The sequence below is a fragment of the Bos indicus x Bos taurus genome, chromosome 14, assembly GCF_003369695.1.
Source record: "Bos indicus x Bos taurus breed Angus x Brahman F1 hybrid chromosome 14, Bos_hybrid_MaternalHap_v2.0, whole genome shotgun sequence".
NCBI classification, from domain to species: Eukaryota; Metazoa; Chordata; class Mammalia; order Artiodactyla; family Bovidae; genus Bos; species Bos indicus x Bos taurus.
Window position 1 is genome coordinate 16,266,832 of NC_040089.1, and position 27,831 is coordinate 16,294,662.

General features: G+C 44.3%; 1 protein-coding gene across 1 annotated transcript in view; it reads right to left on the reverse strand.

Moving 5' to 3' along the window:
• The window catches only part of FER1L6 (fer-1 like family member 6), a 137,404-nt gene that overhangs the window by 77,090 nt on the left and 32,483 nt on the right, over positions 1–27,831 (reverse strand). The window contains exons 13-19 of the mRNA XM_027560901.1: positions 27,631–27,814; positions 21,503–21,623; positions 19,841–19,941; positions 12,615–12,705; positions 9,404–9,523; positions 7,668–7,820; positions 313–490 (exon numbers count right to left, since the gene is read on the reverse strand). Of these exons, the coding sequence (XP_027416702.1) occupies positions 313–490; positions 7,668–7,820; positions 9,404–9,523; positions 12,615–12,705; positions 19,841–19,941; positions 21,503–21,623; positions 27,631–27,814 (948 nt within the window). The remainder of the gene's footprint in view (positions 1–312; positions 491–7,667; positions 7,821–9,403; positions 9,524–12,614; positions 12,706–19,840; positions 19,942–21,502; positions 21,624–27,630; positions 27,815–27,831) is intronic.

Genomic DNA, 27,831 nt, shown 5'->3' on the forward strand with positions numbered 1-27,831 from the left:
AGCACAAGAACTTACTGATGTTTCTTTAAAAGACATCTTTTGCTTAAAATACAAACTCAATCTATATCATCCACCTACAAAGAGACTCATTACACTCTATTAACAGAAAAGTGTGTACTCTAGATATGCTTAATGACTTCATTCTTTTTAAATGGACATCGGAAGGTCAGAAGGAAAATTTAGATATTGTATTAAGAGAGGCAAATAAGTTGATCCTGTGCAAGTAACTCACGCATTTTACCTCTCCTTACTGTCTTCTCAGAAGCCCACCAGAGACAGCTCATGACCCTCTTGGCCCAGTGGGCATCATACCTTGGTAGAGCAGGTTGGCTGGTGGGTGATGGGTGCCAGCCGCTTTGGAGGACATTTCTGCTTCATAGCCTGCTGGCAAGTTGCTCAAAATGGTGCTAGAGTGTTTGGTGGAGCCCAGCCACAGGTACACGTCGATTTTTGCTTGTACTGACCAACCAGCCGGCCGTTTTCCAGGAAGCTGGGGAAAGGTTACAAGGAAGATTGTCTCATTAGTAGGAACCATATGGGCCTCACTCTGAGCTCCTTACCTGGGGCTTGTATAAAAATGAGACCAATGACCCTAGTTGGCACAACACATGATTTTAGAGAAGGACCCAGGTTTAATGGGCCCTGAAGCTTAAACAGGCCTTGCATGAAGCACTTCCAAGCCCTAGATCATTTAAACCTAACAGGCAATGGCACCCCCCTCCAGTACTCTTGCCTGGAAAATCCCATGGATGGAGGAGCCTGGTAGGCTGCAGTCCATGGGGTCGCTAAGAGTCAGACACGACTGAGTGACTTCACTTTCACTTTTCACTTTCATGCATTGGAGAAGGAAATGGCAACCCACTCCAGTGTTCTTGCCTGGAGAATCCCAGGGACGGGGGAGCCTGGTGAGATGCCGTCTATGGCGTCGCACCGAGTCGGACACGACTGAAGCGACTTAGCAGCAGCAGCAGCAGCAACAAGTAAGTGTGGTTATTGCCTTTATTTTAGAGAGAAGAAAACTCGGGCTCAGAAAGGCTAACTATAATAAGTTCCTAAGATAATATAGCTCTTTTTTTTTTTAACTGAAAGTGTTCATTTTACTGAAAATCTTCAATGTCTTATACACCAAATATCAACAGGCTTAGCAAAGCTTTTTTTATCCATCATTGGCTTATGCATCATTCATGAAGAAAGTGTCCTGGATCCAATTAACTGACTAGCTGATCCGAATCTTTTGGGTTACTCAGGTAAGCCATTTCTAGTGGCTGAGATCACTCAACTTTTCAGGGACAGAGCCAGGACTTGAATCAGGCAAGATGAAATCAGATCTGGGCTCTGGACCGTGAACCCACACAGCCTGCCTCTCCCCACACTGAGCTGAAATCTCCCTTCCCAGAGCTTCCAATAGCCTAGAGTTTCAGCCATAGCCTCTGCCTCTTGCTTCAATCAGAAAAACTCAGACGCTCCTCCCATAGGTCAGGCCCCTGTGGGCTTGTAGGAACCTACCTTATCACATCCTTTCTACCTGGCTGGACACCTCTCCTTCCTTCATCCTTTCTTCACACAGTGTGATTTCAAATTCCCTCACTGCCCTGTTTTCCCTCTTTGAATGCACTCAGATTTGAATTTGTATGTTTATGTGTGTGCCAGTTTGAGTGCTGTGTATACACAACATACATGTTGTGCATGGGTGCATGCGTGCTCAACATGTGAAGGACACAGCTCAATGTAGAGTGGCTCCTTTATTTCCACCAGGATTGGGGGATTCCTTGGGTCAGGGACCCCCTTGAGAAAGAAATGGCAACCCCCCTCTAGCATTCCTGCCTGTAGAATCCCATGGACAGAGGAGCCTGGTGGGCTACAGTCCATGAGGCGGCAAAGAGTCAGCCAAGGCTGACTAAACCATCACCAACATACCATCTAGGGAGTCCCAGGCCCCAGACTCGGCCATCTTCAGTACTTCCAGCCAGGCTTGCATTCTGAAAGTGGCCACCTCTCCAGGCTGTTGACTCTTCTAAAGTGCCTCTTCTGTTTCTCAGGCGTTCCCATCAATACACAATTCCCCTTTCTTCTGCACCACTTCTTTCCCCTCAAGAGTCACAAAATCCCGCTAGGAGAGGCTACCACTTGCTCTGACAATTTCGCAGGCACTTGTGGAAAGCCCCAGAACCCAAATCGCACCTGGTTGTTTGCCTGCCTTCCTATCTTTCTCTGTGAGTTCCCCAGGAAGATTCTAAGCAACCCAATTCAGCAACTGCCACCAGGTGTCACCAGACCTTGCAGAGGGAACAGGGCCAGAAGGGCGTCTCAAGGACTAGAGACAGTCCTGGGTCTCTTCCAAGAGCTCACATCTAGACAAGGAGGCTGACCTGCATTCACTTACTCAAAGTCAAGTGTAAGAGAGAAGATGCCATTGGACCAGAGAAGAAGCAGTAGGCATTTCCACCCTTTCTTTGACTCTCATATTCCATATCTTTGTACGGTGACATATCATAACTAGGCTTAGCATAGTGACCATTTTGAAATGTACAGAAATATCAAATCATTACATTGTATAACAGAGGCGAGCACAGTATAGTAGGTCAATTATACTTCAAAAACAGAGAAAAAGAGATTAGGACTTCCCTGGTGGCACAGTGGATAAGAATCTGCCTGCCAATGCAGGGGACACAGGTTCGATCCCTGGTCTGGGAGGATTCCACATGCCTCAGAGCAACTGAGTGCATGAGCCACAACCACTGAGCCCGCGTGCTGTAACTCCTGAAGCCCAGGTGCCTAGAGCCGGTGCTCCACAGCACGAGACACCACTTCACTGAGAAGCCTGTGCAAAGCAACAAAGACCCTGCACAGTCAAATAAATACATATGTACATAATAAAAAAGAAAAGAGAGACCAGATTTATGGTTACCAGAGGTAGGGGGTATGCAAGGGGGATTGGATGAAGGTGAAAGGGTACAAACTTCCAGTTAAAGATAAATAAATACTACGGATGTAATGTACAACATGATAAATACAATGAACACTGATGTTACATATGAAAAAGTTAGAATAAATCATAAGAATTCTCATTACAGAAATAAATTTTTTTATTTCTTTAACTCTGTATCTATATGAGGTGATGGATGTTCACTAAGTTTATTGTGATAGTCATTTCAAGATATATGTAAGCCAAATCATTATGCTGTATGCCTTAAACTTGTACAGTGCTCTATGTCAATTATAGCTCAATAAAACTGGAAGGAAAAAAAAGACTCACATATTCCAGTGGGTTTTAATAAGTACTTTGGGGTTGGATAATAGAGAAGGCATCCCAGGAAGAGGAAAGTGCCTGAACAAAGCTACAAGAGCAGGAACTAAGAGTGGTGCTAAGGGCTGACGTTTACTGAATGCTACTCTAAGCCAGGGATAGATCTGCTGAAAGCTTTCAGCAAAGAAAGAGCTGAAACAGAGAAAGACACAGACGAGGCTGTAGAATCCTGCTGAGTATATGGAGGAGTTTAGATTTTATTCTTGAGGGAGTAGGACGTCATTGTTTATTCAGCTTTAAAAAGACAAATAAGGTCATTTTGCTGTTAGTAAGAGAACCATAACTGCAACTCAGGATTTTTAAAACTATAAGATAAATAACTCTCCATTCATCACTTCTACAATAATAATTGTTATTGTTGTTTGACTCTTTGCGACCCCATGGTCTGTAGCCCGCCAGGCTCCTCTATCCATGGAATTTCCCAGGCAAGAATACTGGAGTGGGCTGTCATTTCCTTCTCCAGGGGATCTTCCTGACCCAGGGATCAAACCTGCATCTCTTACAGAGCAGGCGGATTCTTTACCACTGAGCCACCAGGGAAGCCCACGGTAATAACGGTAATAGTTAAAATGTGCTAAGCACTTGTTCAATTTAACAAATAGCTATTGAGAGCCTATGGTTATTTTGTTGTGATAAAAAAAAAAAAAATCTGCCATTTGGATCCATCACAGGCCTTCAGTTCACAACAGTAGGATTTTTGTCATATCACAGTGATGTCCTCAATGCCTAAAAGAGTACTTCGTACCCGGGAAGCACTCAGTAAATATTTGTTGAATTTTCTGTTTCTTGGTCTAATGATAATATTTTACATGTGCTGAGCACTTACATTGTCCCAGGCCCTGGTCGAATGTCCCTACACACAGAAGGTCCTATTCAGTTCAGTTCAGTTGCTCAGTCGTGTTCGATTCTTTGTGACCCCATGAATCGCAGCACGCCAGGCCTCCCTGTCCATCACCAACTCCCAGAGTTCACCCAAACTCATGTCCATCGAGTTGGTGATGCCATCCAGCTGTCTCATCCTCTGTCGTCCCCTTCTCGTCCTGCCCCCAATCCCTCCCAGCATCAGAGTCTTTTCCAATGAGTCAACTCTTTGCATGAGGTGGCCAAAGTACTGGAGTTTCAGCTTCAGCATCAGTCCTTCCAATGAACACCCAGGACTGATCTCCTTCAGAATGGACTGGTTGGATCTCCTTGCAGTCCAGAAGGTCCTATCACTTGCATACTATTAACAAGCCATAGGCTATCATTCATCTTCATGATAACTATAAAACAAATTCTTTCATGCTGTGTATTTTAAAGATGAGGAAGTGGAGGTTCAGAGAGGTTAAGACAATTGTCCAACATCACAGAGCAAGGCAGGAATAGAGCCAAGACTTAACCCTGCTCCACCTGGCTCCAGAGCCCATCCTCTTAGGCCTCCTCACATACTGATATGTGTATCCATGCATGTGAGTTGCCTGGAGATCTGGTAGAATGCAAATTCTGACTCTGAAGGTGTGGGGTAGGATTTGAGATTCTGCATTCTCCCTATTAGTGCTGATCCTGCTGACCTAAGGACCACTATTTCAATGAGTGGCAAGACTCTTCATTTACTGTATTGCATTGCCTCAAGCCAGACTGATATCCCTTGCTTAAAACAAAACCACAAAACATCCTACATCTCTGCTGCTCTGAAAACAACCTGTATGTGTGAATCATGGTTAAAACCTAACACTAGGCTAATATCTTGTGCTGTTATACAAGGACCATGGCCGCGTGCCTAAACTTTGTAGGTTACACATCTTTTTAAAAATTCCCCGGTGGCTCAGTGGTAAAGAATCCGCCTGCCAATCCAGGAGACAAGGGTTTAGTCCCTGGTCTGGGAAGATCCCACATGTCATGGAGCAACTGTGCCTGCGCTCCACAACTACTGAGCCAGTGCTCTGGAGCCCAAGAGCCACAATTACCAGAACTACGGAAGGCCATTGGTAATGCCCTAGAGCCTGTGCCCTGCACCAAGAGAAGCCACCATGATGAGAAGGTGGCACACCATAACTAGAGAGAAGCCCTGTTCTCTGCAACTAGAGAAAAGCTCATGCAGCAACAAAGACTTCTCTGGTGGCTCAGATGGTCAAGAATTCACCTGCAGTGCAGGAGACCTGGGTCCGATTCCTGGGTTGGGAAGATCCTCTGGAGAAAGAAATGGCAACCCACTCCAGTATTCTTGCTTGTATGACCCCAAGGACAAAGGGGCCTGGCAGGCTACAGTTCATGGAGTTGCAAAGAGTCAGACACAACTTAGCACAAAATGACCCAGCGAAGCCAAAAACTAACTAAATAAATTTTTAAAAATACACACATTGAACTTGCTTGCAAGACAGTGCAGTCTCTCACTTAGGAATCCAAGCTGTAACTCACGCAACATCATTGAACGCCTTCTGAGGTACTCATAGAAGCAACACCCCACGTTTAATTTCATGTTCATTTCCAGCCTGGGCTGTGTCTTCCCTGCTCCCCCTTCCCCAATCTCTTTTCTCTCATGTGCTCCCGAAGCCTGACCAACCAGAGCAACTTCTTTCCTTTTATGAATAGCATGGCAAGGCAGGGAGGGAAAGAAAAAAAAAAAAACCGAAAAATATTAAAGAATGCAAATCTGCATCAAAAAACTATGATCACCAATGTGTACAAGTTATGCAAGACAGAATGCTAAAGTCTGAGCTTCTCCCATAACCCACCCACCTCCCTCCACGGTCCTGGTGAAATGCCAACTGGCTTACAAAGAAAGGTAATCATGGCCAGTCAGAAAAAGGAAAGAAAGATGGTCATTCACACAAACTGTGTTGAAGTTAGCCCATCAGTATTAGGAAGAGAAAGAAGTGTTTGCTTTGTAGAGACTTCACTCTGTGGCAGGACCTGGAAGGATGTCTGCAGCTACCACTTTCTGCTGCATCCTGGGAAAAGCATCACCAGGAGATGGTGAAGGACAGGGAATCCTGGCATGCTGCAGTCCATGGGGTCACAAACAGTCTGACACAACTGAGAGGCTGAACAACAATAAAGGAAAAGCTAAATGGAAAGCTAAAGGCCTGAAAAGAAGAGATGAGACTCAGGGCTGTGGAGCAGAAGCCAGGATAGAGGTGGAAACGAGACTGAGAAGGGGTGGACTCAGCATTGACACGTGTCCCAGGGAGAAAAGAAAAAGAAGATTGGGCGCCCCCCTCTGGCAAGTGCAGCCAGCTCCTCTCAGGAAGAGCTTGCTTTGGGTAATGGGTGTCCTTTTCTGAGACTGAAGCTGGAGAACTCTGCTTCAGAACACAACTCTGGGTGGTGGATTGGGCTGAGCTCTGCAAATTCTGTTCCAGCATTTTTAATAGTGTTGTGAATATTAAATTAGGGATAAAGAAAAATCTTGGAACAGGAACCATGGAACCCTGACTGCCTTTCCAGATTTACTATTCCCTAGCCATGTCTTCAGATGATGTAGTTTTGTTTCCTCTAGATTAATATTCCCCTAATCTGGGATCAGGGCTTCCCAGGTGGCTCAGTGGTAAAGAACCCGCTTGCCAAAGCAATAGATGCAAGAAATGCAGGTTTGATCCCTGGGTCGGGAAGATCCCCTGGAGAAGCAGGTGACAACCCACTATGGTATTCTTGCCTAGAAAATCCCATGGACAGAAGAGCCTGGAGGGCTACGTCCATGGGGTTGCAAAGAGTTGAACACAACTAAAGCGACTTGGCATGCATGCACACAAGCTTTTGGGACCACTCCTTCTCCATGTTTGCTCAAGGCCACTTCTGGGATAGAAATTTCTTTGTAGTAGAACTAAAATACCCAAGATCTCCAGGAAAGGCTTAAATCTTGATTTAAAGACAGTAGATTCTATCCAGAGATTGTGCCTATAACCCACAAAGGGTGCAGGGAGCCAAGATGAAAAGACTATCATATACCTACAATGTAAAGTCATCAGGACTCCTGAACTAGTTCTGTGGAATATCAGCCTCTCCTCTTGTAATTTTCTTTGCAATCTAGTTTAAAGATATAGATGAACTTGTGAGATGATGCCATGATACATTACCCAAGAGAAAAGGTAGAGAGGAAACTAATAGAAAAATGTTCGTCCTCCCCAATAATCAAAGAAGTAAAATTTAAAATAACCTTAGGGTACATCCACTAGATTTTAAAAAAAAGGAAAAATGGAAAATATTAGGATGGTCTACTTAAACATAACTTGAATCAAGAGCGGGCAAGATGTTCTAGTTGTCCCCGGATTTTTGACAGTCTTGGGGCTGAGTCATAAATCTGGACACATACTAGGAATTCTGTGTAACCCAGGAAAAACAGAGATTTCCTGTCTTTGAGTCAAAAATAGCACCGACTTACTTTGAGGAAATGAGTTTTGATCTTCCCGCAGTGTTGACCCATCTGGTCCCTGACGGGGGAGTAGAGCAGGTCCTTGGCGGCGATGCGGGCATATGCCACCCTCTTGTTGTTGCTCAGCATCCAGATGAAGACGTCAGGGATGGTGTGCTGTGGCTGTCGGGGCAGAACGGGTGGATGTGATAGGTGGGCATTTACACAGGCATTTCCAGGGTTCTCCTATCCCGAAACAACCCCCTTCTGCAAAAGTTCTGTGACTTAAACCGTCTGGGTACTGAGACAGCTGTGCAACCAAGCAAGTTAAGTACAGCTTCTTTAAGAAAGTCTTAGGTCATGGAAACCCCATATACCAAACTCTCATCACACTTTGACGATACACAAGTCAGACCCATGACTTGGCATCTTTGCTCGCCTACTTTTCTCCATCTGCAGAACAAACATTTTCTACACTTTCCAATGCAATTTTTTTCTTTGCACTCTTGCAAGCACAATTTAGTTTCAAGCAGTAGACCTCCTAGGAGCCTGGTAACATTTCCAGAACGTTTAGATGAAAAAACAAAAGTCCATTAATGTCCTTGGATGTCTTTCCATCTTCAGGAAGGAAAAACAATTTTACAAGGGACTTTATACCTAAAATATGATTGTTAAGTATTTTCACTCCATTTTAGGTGTTCGTTCAGGAGAAACTGCATTAAATTGCGTGGAAAATTAGACTTTAAAATTGAGCTAATCAAGATAAGAATTGCAGAATTCCCTGCCAAGAGACCCATTACACAGTGAGTATTTGAAATGCACATTTCTGAGCCAACATAGCTTCCAAAACTAAAGGGAGGTGTATTGGCATAAACTAGCTTTTGACATCCTTGGACTGTAAGCAGATGCTCTTTCTAACCCCATAACCCTTGAGTGTAACTAGTACCCTTCCTCTCTTGACACGGAAACAGGGACACTCATGGGAAGGGTTTCCAGCCACAGGGTTGGTTAGTCACAGCCCTGTTTCAAACGTTCTGGGTGCTTATTAAAATTCCTGCATTCCAAAATGACTGTCTCAGGGTTTTTTATGCTTCCAGGGAATGACTGATTTGCAACAAGAAAAACAACTTTCAAGAACAACAGAAGCCATAGACCTGTACCTCTCCCCGAAACCTTCCCACAGGAAACCTGGTTTTTATAACAGAAGTAAATATGAGGACTTTATAAAGCTCATTCTGGTTGTCACCAGAAGATATTACTTACAACTAATTTTTTTCCCCCCTTTTCCTGCTCTTCTTATTTTTTTCTTTTTTTAAGCTTAAACTTTTTTTGGTATTGGGGTACAGACGATTAACAATGGCTTACAACTTTAAAATGAGAAGATTTGTTTTAACTTTTACTGAACATGAGCTTCAATTTCAGTTTTCTTAGTTAAAAATCTATCAAAGTTCTTGTGCTTATTTTGACTTTTCTTGAGCCTACTAAGAAGTGTGGTTTTTTTCTGTTTGTTTTTGTTTTAGGAATGTGCTTTTTATTTCTGCTGACTACTCAGGCTTCGTTAAAAAAAAAAATCCATAAAGTCATACATGTGTGACTTAATTTAAAAACGTCCCTTCTCACCCTTCAAATGAATACTGCCTCCTCAGCTCAGCAGAACTTGAGAGAAAACACAGCTCCATCTTTCATCCTTAGCAAACATTCAAACCCCCCAGGAAGACATATTCAGGTTAATCTTTCAAATGAGCTTTACCCATGGAGTTGATTACCTCATCCACAAGAAAGCGGATTTTTTCCACAAAGTTTTGGGCTGTCTGGATCATTTCTTCAAGAGATAACTTTTTCTTCTGCTGCTGAGTGAGCCCCTTGGCTTCCTTGGCTATTGCCTCCTAAAACAAAACAAGAGTCAGTGTAGATCTTTCTAGAAATCTGGTTAAGAAGCACAGTCAAAGTGCTTGTAAGCTCCACACTGAGCCATCATGAGGGCAGTTTCAGGGTCTGCACGCTGCCTGTTAAAAGAAGGTGGCTCAGATGGTAAAGAATCTGCCTACAATGCAAGAGACCTGGTTTTGATCTCTGGGTTGGGAAGACCCCGTGGAGGAGGGCATGGCAACCCACTCCAGTATTCTTGCCTGGAGAACCCATGGACAGAGTCTGGCAGGCTACAGTCCATGGGGTTGCAGAGTCAGACTTGACTGAGCACTTTCACTTTCACTTCAGGAGGATGGAAAGAGTGAATATTATTTCACCTTCATTTGACAGTTGAGAAGCTGAGGCCAAGAGAAGTCAGTGTCTGGTGGGGTTCCTGGCACGTGGCAGGTGTTAAATACATGTTTATGGAGTGAACAGATGAGTCAATATACTGGGGACAAGCACCAAGTACCTACAGCCTCGTGCTCCCTGCACCCAGGGCCTGGCGCCTGGGAAGCCCCTGATCAGAGGACCTGAATGCCTGCTGTGGACCAGGCGCTCCCAGGAGCCAAGGCCTCGGGCAGGGGAAGGACACAGTTTTCCCTTCCCTGAGGCTTTGACAGTCGGTGAGGTGAAAGCAATACATGCAAATAACTAAACTGTGTAAAACACCAGGAGACTAGAGGGGCCAAAGCCAGGTTTTATGAATAATGCTAAATATGATATTTTAGCTGAATCTTTAAAAATACATTCAATTCATCAGAGGATAAGAAAAAGGACAGTCCAGATGGAAGGAACAACTACCTATGAAGATACCAGTAGGGGTTCAAATCATTGCTGCTTAGATATATAGGAAGGGAGAAATGGGAGCTAAGATTGGGAGACTAGGCTGGGCCCAGATGCTGAGCAGCTCTGTATGTCATGCACAAAGGAATTTGGCCTTTATCTTTTGAACAATTGCACTGTTTTTGTTGTTCAGTCCCTGAGTCACGTCTGACTCTTTGTGACCCCATGGACCGTAACCCACCCCAGGCTCCTCTGTCCTCCACTATCTCCCAGAGTTCGCTCAAATTCATGTTCATCAACATGGTGATGCTATCTAACCATCTCCTCCTCTGCTGCCCCCTTCTCCTTTTGCCCTCAGTCTTTCCCAGCATCAGGGTCTTTTCCAGTGAGTCAGCTCTTCACATCAAGTGGCCAAAGTATTGGAGCAATTGAGAGATCCCAGTGATATTTTCATGAAGACCGATCTAAGCAGGTTAGTGTTTTGGAGACCATTCTGGAAGGTGGACTGGAGGAAGATGACTGCAATAGTCCAGGCCAGAGATGCTAAGGCACTCAGGTTAGGCAGCGGTTCAGGGGATAAAGAATAGAGTAAGGGCCAGAGTCTTTAAAGGCCAGGTCGTGTGCCTGGCCTGGGGTCAAAGTGACCATTTAGGGTGAGGTATAGGGTTCAACTACTGTTGCCTGGAAAATCCCATGGATGGAGGAGCCTGGTAGGCTGCAGTCCATGGGGTCGCTAAGAGTCGGACATGACTGAGCGACTTCACTTTCACTTTCCACTTTCATGCATTGGAGAAGGAAATGGCAACCCACTCCAGTGTTCTTGCCTGGAGAATCCCATGGACGGAGAAGCCTGGTAGGCTGCAGTCCATGGGGTCGCACAGAGTTGGACACAACTGAAGCGACTTAGCAGCAGCAGCAGCAGCATAGGGTTCAAACTTGATTCTTAGGCTTCTGACTAGAGCAACAGGGAAGGCTGGTGATACCAATACAGGACGGGGAATAAGCTTAGGTGGGAAGATAATGGGCTGAGTTGGGTATGTTGGGTCAGAGGGGCAATGAGGCAGCAGTTGACGTGTCCACTCAGAGGCTGGAAACACAGGCCTGGAGGTGGGGAAAGAGCTGAGCCACCAAAAGGTACTGACATGGTGGGCTTGTTCAGGACAAGGACTGCTGGACACAGAAAACAAGAGAGCTCGGCGGGTGATACATAGGGGATGGCTATTCCAGAGGCAGGGAGGGGCAGTCACAGGTGCTGAGGAAGAAATGAGTAGGAAGAAGATTTTATATATGGTGGGAGTCTGGTCTCCCCAGGAGTAGGGGAGAACACAAACCATTTATTATTCTGGAAAGATGGATGAGTCAAGTGTTCAGAGACTCAAGCTTTAGTCTCTGGAGTATACTTAACTAGCTATGACCTTAAAAAAAAAGTGGTTCATCTCTCCAGGCCCCATTCACATCTTTAAAATGTCCCTGGCCAAACAGAGTCGGGTTTTTTTGTAAACTGGAGGATAACTGCTTTGCAATGTTGTATTAGTTTCTGCTATACAACAGTGAGAATCATCCGTATGTATACATGTATCTCTTGCCTCTTGAAGCTCTCTCCCACCCCATTCCACCCCTCTAGGTCATCATAAAGCACCAAACTGAGCTCCCTGACACTGAGGAATTTCATTTTGCAGAATTATCATGACTTCATACAAGACACTCCTTGCTGCCACAGCTGGAGCTGAAGTTTCAAGCAGAAATAATCAGGGTCTGACTTGGCCTGGCAGTTCCCAGTTGTCACTCATTCAACAGGGACCGAGTGACTCCCAGGCACCCAGCACTGTGCAGGGTTCACAGGACGCAGAGAGGGACCAGCCACCGCCCAACCCTGCCCTCAGGCAGGGCTCACAGCTTTTCATACGTAGTAAAGGGAGGACATGGAGGGGAGGAAGCCTAGTTATTTCTTTTTGTCTCTCAGCTCAGGAGGCAGAAGGTTAGGTGCAAGAGTCCACAGCCTCTGACAAGATACAAATGCCAAAAAATGAACAAGCCCTACATCAGAATAGAATGTAGCGCTGGTGGGCTTCTAGCTCAATCTTACAAACATTCAATACATGCTAGCTCTTCTCCAGCGCATTCATCTGCTTATTCCCTATCCACTCATTCCTCTATATCACACAAACATATAACCCTTAGAACCTTATCCTCATGTGGTCTATGACCTATGCTTCATCTACGACGCTTATTTTTAAAGCACATGTTTTAGTGCTTCCCAAGTATAAATAGATTTTCACATACCAGCTCCTGCCAACAGAGCGTAAGTCGTTTCTTATCTAAATTGGTTTGGTTCAACATCTTAGGCTTCTTTTCTGCTTCAGAGATACAGGCACTAGAAGAGAAGAAAAACAATTTTCAAACCTAGTGAAAATTCATTTCTAAAATTCCAGAGATTTGCAAGTATACTTTCTACAATGCAGTGGGAAAGCTGATGAAGCCACGGAGCCAAGGTTTTTTTTACTAGGATTAAGCAATGATGCACTAACGTTTCTTTTCTTTATTTAAAAGAGTTAGTTATTTATTTGGCTGTGCTGGGTCTTAGTTGTGGCATATGGGATCTAGTTCCCTGACCAAGGATCAAACTTGGGTGCCCTACATTGGGAGTTTGGAGTCTTAACCACTGGACCACCAGGGAAGTCCCTGTACTGTTTCTGAGAGACAAATGAGAATGGGAATTGATGTCCAGGTCCCATAATGATTTGGGGAATGCTTGTTTTTCCACTTTCTTTTGGTATATGCCTAATGTGATGGCTAAAACTCAGCAGTGGCCACAGGACTGCAAAAGGTCAGTTTTCATTCCAATCCCAAAGGCGATGCCAAAGAATGCTCAAACTACCACACAATTGCACTCATCTCACAGGCTAATAAAGTAATGCTTAAAATTCTCTAAGCCAGGCTTCAGCAATACATGAACCGTGAACTTCCAGATGTTCAAGCTGGTTTTAGAAAAGGCAGAGGAACCAGAGATCAAATTGCCAACATCCACTGGATCATCAAAAAAGCGAGAGAGTTCCAGAAAAATATCTATTTCTGCTTTATTGACTATGCCAAAGCCTTTGACTGTGTGGATCACAAGAAACTGTGGAAAATTCTGAAAGAGATGGCAATACCAGACCACCTGACCTGCCTCTTGAGAAACCTATATGCAGGTCAGGAAGCAACAGTTAGAACTAGACGTGGAACAACAGACTGGTTCCAAATAGGAAAAGGAATACATCAAAGCTGTATATTGTCACCCTGCTTATTTAACTTCTATGCAGAGTACATCATGAGAAATGCTGGACTGGAAGAAACACAAGCTGGAATCAAGATTGCTGGGAGAAGTGTCAATACCCTCAGATATGCAGATGACACCACCCTTATGGCAGAAAGTGAAGAGGAACTAAAAAGCCTCTTGATGAAAGTGAAAGAGGAGAGTGAAAAAGTTGGCTTAAAGCTCAACATTAGGAAAACGAAGATCATGGCATCTGGTCCCATCACTTCATGACAAATAGATGGGGAAACAGTGGAAACTGTCAGACTTTATTTTTGGGGGCTCCAAAATCACTGCAGATGGTGACTGCAGCCATGAAATTAAAAGACGCTTACTCCTTGGAAGAAAAGTTATGACCAACCTAGACAGCATAATAAAAAGCAGAGACATTACTTTGCCAACAAAGGTCCGTCTAGTCAAGGCTATGGTTTTTCCAGTGGTCATGTATGGATGTGAGAGTTGGACTATAAAGAAGGCTGAGCGTTGAAGAATTGATGCTTTTGAACTGTGGTGTTGGAGAAGACTCTTGAGAGTCCCTCGGACTGCAAGAAGATCCAACCAGTCCATCGTAAAGGAGATCAGTCCTGGGTGTTCATTGGAGGGACTGATGTTGAAGCTGAAACTCCAATATTTTGGCCATCTGATGAGAAGAGCTGACTCATTTGCAAAGACCCTGATGCTGGAAGGGATTGAAGGCAGGAGGAGAAGGGGATGACAGAGGATGAGATGGTTGGATTCCATCACCGACTCAATGGACATGGGTTTGGGTGGACTCTGGGAGTTGGTGATGGACAGGGAGGCCTGCCGTGCTGCGGTTCATGGGATCGCACAGAGTCGGACATGACTGAGAGACTGAACTGAACTGAACTGATACAAGTTCATAAGAGCAAACCCAAAATAATGCAGTTATTTTGCAATTCCTTTATTTTACAAATTTAACACACACCAAAAGGTTCCTAAAAAGTGGTATGTCAAGCAAATATTTTAGTTTCAAAACTGAGCTATGTCCTTATATATTTTTTCATTTTATTTTATTTTTAAACTTTACATAATTGTATTAGTTTTGCCAAATATCAAAATGAATCCATCACAGGTATACATGTGCTCCCCATCCTGAACCCTCCTCCCTCCCCATACCATCCCTCTGGGTTGTCCCAGTGCACTAGCCCCAAGCATCCAGTATCGTGCATTGAACCTGGACTGGCATCTCGTTTCATACATGATATTTTACATGTTTCAATGCCATTCTCCCAAATCTTCCCACCCTCTCCCTCTCCCACAGATTCCATAAGACTGTTCCATACATCAGCGTCACTTTTGCTGTCTCGTACACAGGGTTATTGTTAGCATCTTTCTAAATTCCATATATATGCGTTAGTATACTGTATTGGTGTTTTTCCTTCTGGCTTACTTCACTCTGTATAATAGGCTCCAGTTTCATCCATCTCATTAGAACTGATTCAAATGTATTCTTTTTAATGGCTGAGTAATACTCCATTGTGTATATGTACAGCTTTCTTATCCATTCATCTGCTGATGGACATCTAGGTTGCTTCCATGTCCTGGCTATTATAAACAGTGCTGCGATGAACATTGGGGTACACGTGTCTCTTTCCCTTCTGGTTTCCTCAGTGTTTATGCCCAGCAGTGGGATTGCTGGATCATAAGGCAGGTCTATTTCCAGTTTTTTAAGGAATCTCCACACTGTTCTCCATAGTGGCTGTACTAGTTTGCATTCCCACCAACAGTGTAAGAGGGCTCCCTTTTCTCCACACCCTCTCCAACATTTATTATTTGTAGACTTTTGGATCGCAGCCATTCTGACTGGTGTGAAATGGTACCTCATAGTGGTCTTGATTTGCATTTCTCTGATAATGAGTGATGTTGAGCATCTTTTCTGGAACTTTCTTGCTTTTTCCATGATCCAGTGGATGTTGGCAATTTGATCTCTGGTTCCTCTGCCTTTTCTAAAACCAGCTTGAACATCTGGAAGTTCACGGTTCATGTATTGCTGAAGCCTGGCTTAGAGAATTTTAAGCATTACTTTATTAGCCTGTGAGATGAGTGCAATTGTGTGGTAGTTTGAGCATTCTTTGGCATCGCCTTTGGGATTGGAATGAAAACTGACCTTTTGCAGTCCTGTGGCCACTGCTGAGTTTTAGCCATCACATTAGGCATATACCAAAAGAAAGTGGAAAAACAAGCATTCCCCAAATCATTATGGGACCTGGACATCAATTCCCATTCTCATTTGTCTCTCAGAAACAGTACAGGGACTTCCCTGGTGGTCCAGTGGTTAAGACTCCAAACTCCCAATGTAGGGCACCCAAGTTTGATCCTTGGTCAGGGAACTAGATCCCATATGCCACAACTAAGACCCAGCACAGCCAAATAAATAACTAACTCTTTTAAATAAAGAAAAGAAACGTTAGTGCATCATTGCTTAATCCTAGTAAAAAAAACCTTGGCTCCGTGGCTTCATCAGCTTTCCCACTGCATTGTAGAAAGTATACTTGCAAATCTCTGGAATTTTAGAAATGAATTTTCACTAGGTTTGAAAATTGTTTTTCTTATATTTTTTAAAATATACAAAGGACTGAACAGTAACACTTTGAGAGATGAAGTTTAAAATGTGCTCAGTAGAAAAAGGTTATGAGTGCGATGAACTAGAAATGGCTTTAAACGTGGGAAAATAAGATATTGCCTTCATCAGCAATAATTTAAATGCAAATTAAAATTGATGCCATTTTCACTTATTAAAAACTGGATAGTATTCAAGATTGAAAATATTCGAGAGGGAAAAGTCACTCTCTTCTATTACGATAGAAGAGTGTTAATTATTATAATGTTTAGGAGGTAATTTGACAGCACTTATCAATATATAAATGTCCATATAATTTGATCCAAAAATTATACTAGAATTCTATCCTTTAAAAATAACTGAAAGTTCTTGCAAAAAAAGATGTTTATACAGTAATGCTTATTGTAGCACCATTTATAGTAGCAAAATAAATCAGAACAAAAATATCAGGGGCTAGTTAAATATTACATGATACATATCACATAACTAAACAGTGGGGTCAACCATTAGTTACCACTGTAGAAAGATGCTGGTGATACATTGTTGAGTGAAAAAGCAAGCTGCTGAACAAAGTGCAATATTTGTAAAGAAATAGAGCATTCTTATGAATGTGTATGTTTGCAAATGCACAGGAAAAAACCCAGAAAGACCAATCAAACTCTGCTCTCTGAGTGGGATTGAAGAGAGAACTGAGAACATTTTTACCCTACCCATCCTGCGTTTTGTTGTCGTTGTGAGATGAGCCTGTAGTACTTTTGTGATGAAAAGAATCAGTTACAAAGGAACAAAACGGGGGTAAGATGCCAAACCTCCCAGCTCGGGGTCCCACACAGAAGCTCTGCCTGGTGGCAGTTGAAGCTTCGCCAGAGATTCTCTTTGGGCCTACTAGTCATTGCATTTTCTCTTAGTTTTTAAGAAGAATAAAAGGATTCTATTTTGAGGAAGGCGTCTTGTCACATGTCTACCTTTCTTTCCTAGAGGCAGAAGGAATCTGTTCCACTCCCAGGATGGATCAGCTCTAAGAAACATGATGAACGCTTCTAATCTCTCTCCCTTCCGCACAGGGGGAGAAATAGCTTATTTCCCCCTCAGAATGGGGGTAGATAGATGACTTTGGCTCCTGACTCTGATCATTCTTCATCTTTTAGACCCGCCAACTGTGGGCTGTGGGCAGGCTCCTCACTTCCACATGGCAGGTGGTCTGGTCCTTCTAGGGGGAAGCCCCAAAGTCAAGTTGCTCAACTGCCAACAGGTTGGGGGAACCACAAAGTGTCCTCGACCTCAGGTCCAAACTGCTTTCTTAAATCCCTATTTACCAAATAGAAAACAAATGTCTGATCCCTGTCTGACCCTCATGTATATTTTTCAGTTGGTTTAAAACTTGCAGAAAAGAAAGGAATGATTATCACATCAAGCAACCTCCTAGTAAAGAAAAATTTTCCAGCTATTAATTTGCCCACAATTTCTAAAAATGATCATGAAGCTTTTAAAAGATACTTCAAGGGAATTGCAGGTGGCACTTAACTCACAGCAGGAGTAGCACTGATTCATATTGCTTCTGTGAAAAACAGAAGAGAAATCAAGATAGAAAAAACACATATTTATCTCTCCGCTTTCTTCCTTTTTTTAAAAAAAGTAAAAATACTCGGGTAGTTGAGAGATTAGAAAAGACAAAACTTGCAAGACAAAACTTGCAAAGCAGAACACAGGAATTTAGCTATCTGCTGTCTATTTGTTTTTTTCTTTCCATCAAATGAAATGCCACTCCTTTTCCATTCATTCTATCATGACAAATTCTCACTGTTTGCTCGAGTATTGACTGATTCATTTCAAGAGTTAATCCAAGGTGTTTCCTTTAAGGGAGGCAGCCTCTAAGATGGCCCCCACGATCCCCGCCTCCTGCTGTTCTTGCCATCATATGATTCCTCCCCTTTGAATATACATTAGTCCCAGGGATTGGTTTCTGACAGAACCCATCAAGACTGATGGGCTGTCACGTCCAAGATTAGATAATAAAAGACCATGATGTCCAGCTTACTGGCATGTCCTCTCTGACTCTTCTGTCTCACACACTCTGATGAAGTCAGTTGCCACGTTGTGAGAGGTGGCGTGGAGAGGCCCATATGGCAAGGAAGTGAGGATGACCTCCAAACAACAGCTGGCAGGGAGCTGCAGTTCTCAATCCTCCTCAATCCAACAGTTTATAAAGAACTGAATTCTGCAAATGACCATGTGAGTGATCTGGGAAGTGAGTCCTTCCCAGATGAGCCCCAAGGTAACTCTAGACTTAGACAATGCCTTGAGTGCAGCCTGGGATAGGTTCTGAGCAGAGGACCCAACTAAGCCACATCTACATTCTTGACCCAAGAAACTGTGAAATAATAAATATGTTTTAGTCACTTAAATTTGAGGGTTATTTGTTACTCTGCAATTGGTAACTGACATACCCTACTCATTTTTTTATTATATTGTCTACCTCCTGGAGTAAGAGTCATTAATTGGTGCTTATTAATGTAGTGTACAAAAACTTCTGTTAAGTAGCATTTGATACAATTTATCCATCTAACTGGGAATCCCTGGTTGGTCAGCAGTAAAGAATCCATCTGTAGTGCAGGAGATGCAGGTTCAATCTCTGGGTCAGGAAGATCCCCTGGAGAAGGAAATGGCAACCCACTCCAGGATTCTTGCCTGAGAAATCCCATGGACAGAGGAGCCTGATGGGCTGCCGTCTATAGGGTCACAAAATTCAAGTACAACTTAACAACTAAATCCCCACCACCAGCAGCCAATTGCCAAATAGTTGTTGCATGTGTGCTAAAATTGCTTCAGTCGTGTCCAACTCTCCGGACTAGCCCACCAGGCCCCTCTGTCCATGGGATTTTCCAGGCAAGCATACTGAAGTGAGTTGCCATGCCCTCCTCTAAGGAACCTTCCTGAGCCAGGTTATGAATCCACATCTCTTAAGTCTCCTGCATTGGCAGGTGGATTCTTTCTTACTAGTGCCACCTGGGAAGCCCAAATAGTTGCTGCTGCTGCTGCTACTGCTGCTGCTAAGTCGCTTCAGTCGTGTCCGACTCTGTGGGACCCCAGACGGCAGCCCACCAGGCTCCCCTGTCCCTGGGATTCTCCAGGCAAGAACACTGGAGTGGGTTGCCATTTCCTTCTCCAATGCACGAAAGTGAAAAGTGAAAGTGAAGTCGCTCAGTCATGTCCGACCCTCAGCGACCCCATGGACTGCAGCCTTCCAAACTCCTCCGTCCGTGGGATTTTCCAGGCAAGAGTACTGGAGTGGGGTGCTGTTGCCTTCTCCGAAATAGTTGCTGAGTACCTACCAAATGCAAAGAAGCATGCCAGACACTAACACTGCTAGCAATTTTCTTGTTTCAAAAAGAATCTCTGCAGTAAGTCTTTCTTTTCTTCCCTTTTCCTTTTTTTTTTCCTTTGCTTTATGTTTTAGTAAAGTATCAGAAAGCAATAGTGAGCCCACAGCAGCTAAATTACTGAACAAAAGAAGATGGATGTAACACTACTCAATGTTCATTTGACTGCATGTGAAATTGACTATTTTCTAAGGTAAGTAAAAGCTGATTCTATACAGCTCAGCTCCCCAGATGCCAGCTGTCCCTCCAGTACCTGCTTTGACTGATAAAGTCACTGAGCACCATCTTCATCTTCTCTTCTGGGGCTTCCTCTGAAATCTTAATCAGTTCTTTTACTTCCTCTATACCTTCTTCCTGAAAACAAACCACGGAGGTGGAGGGATGAGAGATGGGAATGAAACTGTCATGGAGACACTGATTCTAACATTCACAGAAATTATATTCAGCTCATATTTTGTTTTGAAAAGGAAAGAGGCAAGAGATGACACTGTCCGTGAGTTATGTGAGCTGGAAAGGGATATGTGAGAGGAATCACAAAGGGAAGGTGCAAGATGCCAAAGCAGCATGTTCCCTGGTTTTCTTTACCCCCGGGGGCTTGGGTGGGACAGCGTACATTTATTGCACGTAGGTACTATTTTAAATGGGCTTCCCAGGTGGCTCAGTGGTAAAGAATCTGCCTGCCAATGTAGGAGACAGGAGTTCAATCCCTGGGCCAGGAAGATATCTGGAGGAGGAAATGGCAACCCATTTCAGTATTCTTGCCTGGAGAATCCCACGGACAGAGGGGTCTGGTGGGCTACCATGGGGTCACAAAGAGCTGGACACAACTTAGCAACTGAGCACGCATGCACACTGTTTTGAATACTTTCACACATTCAATTCCTCAAAGAATTCTGAAGGAAAAGAACAAGATATGATAGGAGAGGGTAAGAGGAAACATCAAAAAGCTTCTCTGAGGAAGTGCTCGAACCTGAGCTATGGAGGCTGACTGGGCTTCCTTGGAGAAACAAGATGAGGAAAAGCAGCCCAGGCAGAGGGAAGAGCATGGAGGTGGCTAGCTTGGTTTCTTTGAGACACTTGAAAGGAGACCACTGTGCTTGGAATAAAGTAAGGAAGAGGAGCCTGTGAGAGACAGGACCAGAGAGGTAGCAGGGCTTGACTTTGGAGGGAATTATCTACTGTTCGGAGAAGGCAATGGCAACCCACTCCAATATTCTTGCCTGGAGAATCCCATGGACAGAGGAGCCTGGTAGGCTGCAGTTCATGAGATCAGTAAGAGTCGGACACGACTGAGCGACTTCCCTTTCACTTTTCACTTTCATGCATTGGTAGACTTAGGATTTTATACTAGTTGAAGTTAAGATCTGTCAACTTTGTGAGAATGCTGTCCATCCCCTGACCTTTGGAGATGAGGAAAATGGTCTATCCTTAGGTTCTATGGGCCTTCCAGGTGGTACTCACGGTAAAGAGCCCACCTGACAATGCAGGAGACTTAAGAGAGGCGAGTTCTATCCCTGGGTTGGGAAGATCCCCTGGAGGAAGGCATGGCAACCCACTCCAGTATTCTTGCCTGGAGAATCCCATGGACAGAGGCGCCTGGTGGGTTTCAGTCCACAGGGTCACAAAGAGTCGAACACGACTGAAATGACTTAGCATGGATCATACTAGGTGCTATAACAGGTAGAAGCAGAGCAGGGATTTGAATTTGGAGAGCTTGATTTAAAGGTGAGGAATTTTGCAAAATGTATTCTCATTTCCCTGGGTTCACATGGCAGGAGCCATGCGTCATCCAAATGCAGAGGCCTCAATTCTTTGGTATTTGAACTGAGGCCAAGACCCTCTTCTGAGTGGGAAAAGATCCCCTTTGCCTCCAGCTTCCCAATATTTGAATCCATCACCCATCAGAGTCACCTACCAGGAGGTCTGCCATCTTCTCCAGCATGTTGGACCAATGCAGCCTAAACGTCTGGTCTCCCCAAGAACTGACAAAGTAGACACAGGGCTTCTTGGCCTCAAATGGCAAATAGTTGTAATTCCTGGGAAAACACATTAGGTCTGGAAGTTAGTTGGCAATCAGTGTTTTTCAGGCAATTCCGGTCACATGTTCATGTTTCATACATCCTGGGTGGACTGGGGAAAGGATGGTGATAAAATAGTCACATTAGTAATGCCACCCTTAGCCTCTATCTGGGGACCTATGAACACTAAGCAATGAACAGCCATATGGCTACAATGAAGAGGTAGTAATGGCTACCACTCTGACCCAGGGCAAAGCTTAGAATGAGCACCAGAAGGCAGGGTTCAATTGGCAAGCCCTCTTCAAGGAAAAATTCTCTTTCTAATTGAGAGAAGGGAGAAAAACTAACATTTTCCTTTCCCTTTAAATCTATATGCTAAGAACTGACTATGTAAGGATCAACTGAGATAACAGAGGTGAATGTATTTTATAAACTGAAATCACTAGAGAATTGTAAGAAGGTAAAATAATATTAATGAGGATGAAGTCATGTGCTTCAAACTCAACTCTAACATTCCATGGCTGCCATCCATCCATCCATCCATCCAATGTTGGTTGTTGCTGGGCATTAGTGCCAATAATATATTGATCGGTGACCCACTTGACTAAGAAAGGACCGGAGAGATAGCAAAGTAGCTGGAAGGGGAGACATGGAGCCAAAGAGAATGGTTGATGGTGATGGTTGGATATGCTTAAATGATGGTGAGAAAAAGATAGTTCAGAGGATGAGACTGAAGACAGAAAAGAAGGGACTAACTGGGAGAATTCAGTTCCCAAGAATGTGGATGTGGAAGCAGGTAAGATGGGAGAGATGTAGCCTAAGGTTGAAGTTCCCTGCCTAATGACAGCTATATTCTTACCTAGCTCTGCCCCCAGCCCCCTGAAATTTTCCCACAAACATCTGGGTGTGAAGAGAAACATGTAATGCAGGCAAGAGCACATTTCTTGTCATGGGCATTGCTTGGACAGGGGCCCTAATAAATGTGGACAGTGTTAGGAGTCATGAGCTTCTAGAGGTTGGGGTGGGGGGAAAGTGAAAGAGAGAGCTTTGTTTCCATTCCAAAAGCTACAGAGGACTTCAGCCTGAAAGAACGCATGGTTGTTCTTTTTAGCTCTCCAACCTAAGTCTCTTCTAGAGGCCATAAAGTTAGCAAAGATGCTCTGTGGTCTGTTCTGCAGAAAACAAACCAGCAGGCAACCATTCAGAAGAGAAGCCAAATAAGTCCTTGGCAGAAACTGAGGTTATGATTACAGCACGGGAACAAAATAAAACTTAACAAATAAGGAAGGTCAGAAACTGCTCTTTCCTTTATCTTGTTAAAAATGATGGCACTGAGAAAAACAAATGTCGTATAATAGGGCTCATATGTGGAGTCTAGAATTGAGAGAGATGAACGTATTTGCAAAGCAGAAATAGACACAAACGTAGAGAACAAACTCCTGGATACTGATGAGGGAAGCAGGGGTGGGATGAACCGGGAGACTGGGACCGACATATATACACTATTTTGTACAAAATAGGTAATTGATCACAACTTACCGAATAGCACAGGGAACTCTACTCAGTGCTCTGTGATGACACAAGTAGGAAAGAAATCTTTATTTTTCCTTTTGAACTTTTTATTTTGTATTGGCGGCACTAGTGGTAGAGAACCCGCCTGCCAATGCAGGAGACGTAAGAGACAAGGGTTCGATCCCTGGGTCGGGAAGACCCCTGGGGGAGGGCATGGCAACCCACTCCAGTATTCTTGCCCGGAGAGTTGCACGGACAGAGGAGCCTGGAGGCCACAGTCCACAGAGCTGCAAGGAGTTGGACACAACTGAAATAACTTAGCACAAAGCAATTAACAAAGTTGTGATGGTTTCAGGTGAACAGTGAAGGGACTCAGTCACACATATACATGGATCCATTCTCCCCCCAACCCCTGTCTCATCCAGCCTGCCACATCACATTGAGCAGAGTGGGAGGAAATCTTAAAAGGAGAAGATATATGTATACGTATAACTAATTTACTTTTCTACATGGAAGAAACTAACCCAACATTGTAAAGCAACTACGTGTGTGTGAAGTCGCTTCTGCTAAGTCGCTTCAGTTGTGTCCAACTCTGTGCGACTCCATAGATGGCAGCCCACGAGGCCCCGCCGTCCCTGGGATTCTCCAGGCAAGGACACTGGAGTGGGTTGCCATTTCCTCCTCCAATGCATGAAAGTGAAAAGTGAAAGTGAAGTTGCTCAGTCGTGTCCAACTCTTAGCAATCCCATGGACTGCAGCCCACCAGGCTCCTCCGTCCATGGGATTTTCCAGGCAAGAGTACTGGAGTGGGGTGCCATTGCCTTCTCATGTCCAACTCTCTGTGACCCTTGGACTGTAGCCCACCAGGCTTCTCTGTCCATGGGAGTCTCCAGGCAAAGTAATTATACTCAAATAAAAATTAAAAACAGATTATGGCACTGAGAATCCTGCAACTAAATAAATTCCTACTCGATGTTGTGCTCTGTCCCAAGGTTTCTTTGCTCTGGATGATTCTGTGCTAACGGTGTTCAAAGCCTCTGTGTCTTTGGCTCCCAGGTCCTCCAGATCTTACTGGATCTACAGGGCTCAGGATGCAGTATTTTTCTCAGGCAAATGACCATGCAGATGGAGAGCAGCAGATGGGAGGGTACCACGTTGCCAGCAGGAAGAGACGTCTAACAGTTTGAATGGCTGCACTGATGTGCCATCAGCCTTGTGACTCGGGGCAAGGGTAGGCCTGGAACCCTGAGAATCAAATGGTAATCTGACTCTGGGCTTGTGCTCCAGTCTCATTCTTGCACTCCAGCCCCATAAGTAAATTATATGTAAATGCACATGCTTTAGAAAACTGGAAAGCCCAGAGCAAATCCAAGGTGATGTTTCAAGAGTCAGGCTAAACCACTCCTTATAAGGTGGTATTTCAATGGAGGCAACAGACAAATAAGTTGTATGTGTGTGTTTGTACATGTGTGTATGTGTGCTCATGGGTGTGGACACTGTGAGTGCATAGGCATATGTGTGTATGGGCATGCCCAAGTGTGTTGGGGTATATTCTATTATAAAACCTTCTAATTCAGATGCTGCCATTCTTGGCTTACCACTATGTGGACAGAGCTTCAATATAGTGACAGGAATATACAGAAAACCCCCAAACATCAGCATGACTTAATTTGGTCTCTTTGAGTGAGCCAGTTAGTACTGATGTGTGGCCCGCTGAAGGATTCTGTAGCACTCTCATCTCCTTTAAACCCTTCCCATACTACATCTCCTGATATTACCATCACTATCAGCAATGGGCTAGTCTAACAAGGTGGGGATGTTTTCACTGCCTGGTCCCAGAGAAGGATGCAGAGTACCACTGAGAGCCTCAGAAAAGCCTCCCAGAGCTGCAGATCCTGCTCAGTGATGTCCTCAGGTTTGACACTGGACAGAAAAACCATTAAAGGATGGGGAAGTTTGGGGTCCTTTTTGGTGCATGTAAGGGAGGATGGGCCATCAAGCATGGCTGCCAGGGGGCCAAAAAGACCCCAAAGAAGGTGGTCCATGGGAGAGACAGGATTTAGAAAATGTGCAGCCATGCCCAGAAATGAGAGGACATGCATCCAGGGTTATTTTCACTTACTCCTTCCTACTTTGTCCCAGACAATCGCTTTCCATCCTTAAACTCATCCTCGCTCTTTAGGGTGTCACCCTTTTGTGACCTTTGCCAACTCTTCACCTCCTCCCCCTCCCACTCTCTTCCCCCATGGTATCTGGTACCCAACTCGGTTATAGCACTTCCTTAGCTCATTCAAAAACAGGTACGAGTATCTACTACATGCCCGGTGCAGAGATGAGCAGATACAAAGGTGAGCAAGACACAGTCCTTTGCCCTCTGACTGCTCACCATCTGATAGAGAGACAGACGAATAAAAACAGGTGAATGCAGCGTGAACAGTGTTTGATGGAGCTCAGTGGAGAAGTCCAAATCAGCCTTGGGATTCAGGGAAGGGAACTTGAATTTACTCTTGAAAGGTAATGGGAGCTAGCCACTCTGAGGATGATGCTTATTGCCTGGCAGAGGCAAGAGCGTGTTCCAAGGTCCACATGGAGCAAACAGCAGGATTCGTCTGGGGAATGGCACTGGAGAACTGGTGGAATTTGGGGAATGGCTGGAGTTTATTGTAAAGAAGTGGATGGGGATCAAATCAACAAAATATGGCCCCTGAGATTAAGCCTGAAAGGCATAGGCAGGACTTCCCTGGTGGTCCAATGGTTAGGAATCTGCCTGCCAATGAAGGGGGCACAGGTTTGATGCCTGGTCTGGGAAGATTTCACATGCCACCAGGCAACCCAGCCCACGTGCGACAACTACTGAGTCCACACTCTAGAAGCTTCGAGTCACAACTAATGAAGCCCACACGCCCTAGAGCCTATACTCCGCAACAAGAGAAGCCACTGCAACCAGAAGCCCTCGAACCTCAACTAGAGAGCAACGCCTGCTTGTTGCAACTAGAGAAAGCCTGTGTACAGCAACAAAAGACCCAGCAATGCCAAAAATTAATTATTTATTTATTTTTTAAAAACCACAAGCAGCCAATGGATAATGTCAAACTGGGGAGTGGGGAGTTCAGATGGATAGTTCGGTGATTTCCTTGATGCAGGTCCAAGCCAAGTAAGAGGTGTTTAAAATAACTTCGCCAAAGATACCAATTGACTAAATTAAAGAAATGGCAGTAGGGAACACACTTGAGAACTAGAATTAACCAGACTTCATCACTGACTGGATGTGTGTAGGAAGGGAAAAGAGAACAATTGACAGATTTCCAATTTGTGGCTGAGAATGCAGTGAGTGGCAGGACCAGTCTCTGAGATGGGAAAGACAGGAAAAGGGGAAAAGTTGCCTGTGAAGACAATGAGTCTGATGACTAGCTTGGGGACCCCCAAGTAGAGGTGTTTGGATCTGCTGCTCAGGAAGGCCATCTGGGAAAATAGATGTGAGAGTTCTTGTGATTCTAACAGTGGTCACTAAGCCATGGGTTCACGCCCAGAGACACTGTCTAGATTGAGAAGAGTAGACTAATGAGAACTAGCAATGTGATTTCAATCCCTTGACATGTAATGAGCAATCTTCTCTTACGACAATCCCGTGAGATCATATTTTTTTTACTCCTAGCACAAAGCTCAGAACACAGAAGACTCTCACTGCATGCGGCTTTCCTTTCTCATAAGCCACTTGGTTGACATCACTGTCTTAAGACAAAGTTCTATAATTTCACTTCTCTTTGCATGTTGAAATGTCATGTGGGTTAAAGATCGGTAAGGGTGCATGTAGGAGCCCCAGTTGTTTTCTGAAATGGTCTTTTTTCATGGCTAAGAATCATTTCTGAGTTCTTCAGTTTGCGCCCAAAATAAGATAAGAAATGATGTAATTAATAATTCCACCAAGTTGAATTTACATTGTGTTCAAATGACTATAAAAACTGTTGATAGGATTTTGGGTGGAAATTTAACTTCTGACCTTCCTATATTGTTATGCTTCAAAGTTATAGGATAAAGGGAGCTTCAGATATGGTCATAAGAACCATCGTCATCACTCTGTCCTTGAATGAATTAACTGGATGTGTCATTTGGAGAGTTGTCAACACGAGAATTCAGGAGAGTGGCAGTTATCCTGTCAGTCTAGCCTGTACCTTGCACCCATAACTAAGATACAGAATATTTCTAGTTTTAGGGAAGAACTGAATCAAACGGTCATGGAAATGGGTCACATTTCCACAGTCAGAAATCCTGGCTACTCTCGCCTCCTGGGGCTCCTGTGCGTGTGTGCTCAGTCACTTCAGTCGTGTCCAACTCTCTGCGACCCCCTGGACTGTAACCCAGCAAGCTCCTCTGTCCATGAAATTCTCTAGGCAAGAATATTGGAGTGGGTTGCCATTCCCTTCTGCAGGGGATCTTCCCAACCCAGGGATCAAACCTACATCTCCTGCATTGCATTTACTTCCTGAGCCATCAGGGAAGCTGCGTCTCCTACCTGTTCCCTTCTGTCACTAGTGGCTTCTCTGGGTGAGTGGTGGAGACCAGGGGAATGGCGGCATCATGGGCTGCGTCCACTTCTCCTTCGTGCAGCAGTGGCAGAGTGTCTTCTTCAGCTGAGTCCGCTGACTTCTTCCTACTCCTGTGATGCAACCCTCCATCAATCAGGTTCCCAAAATTACCTGTAGAGCCAGTAGCA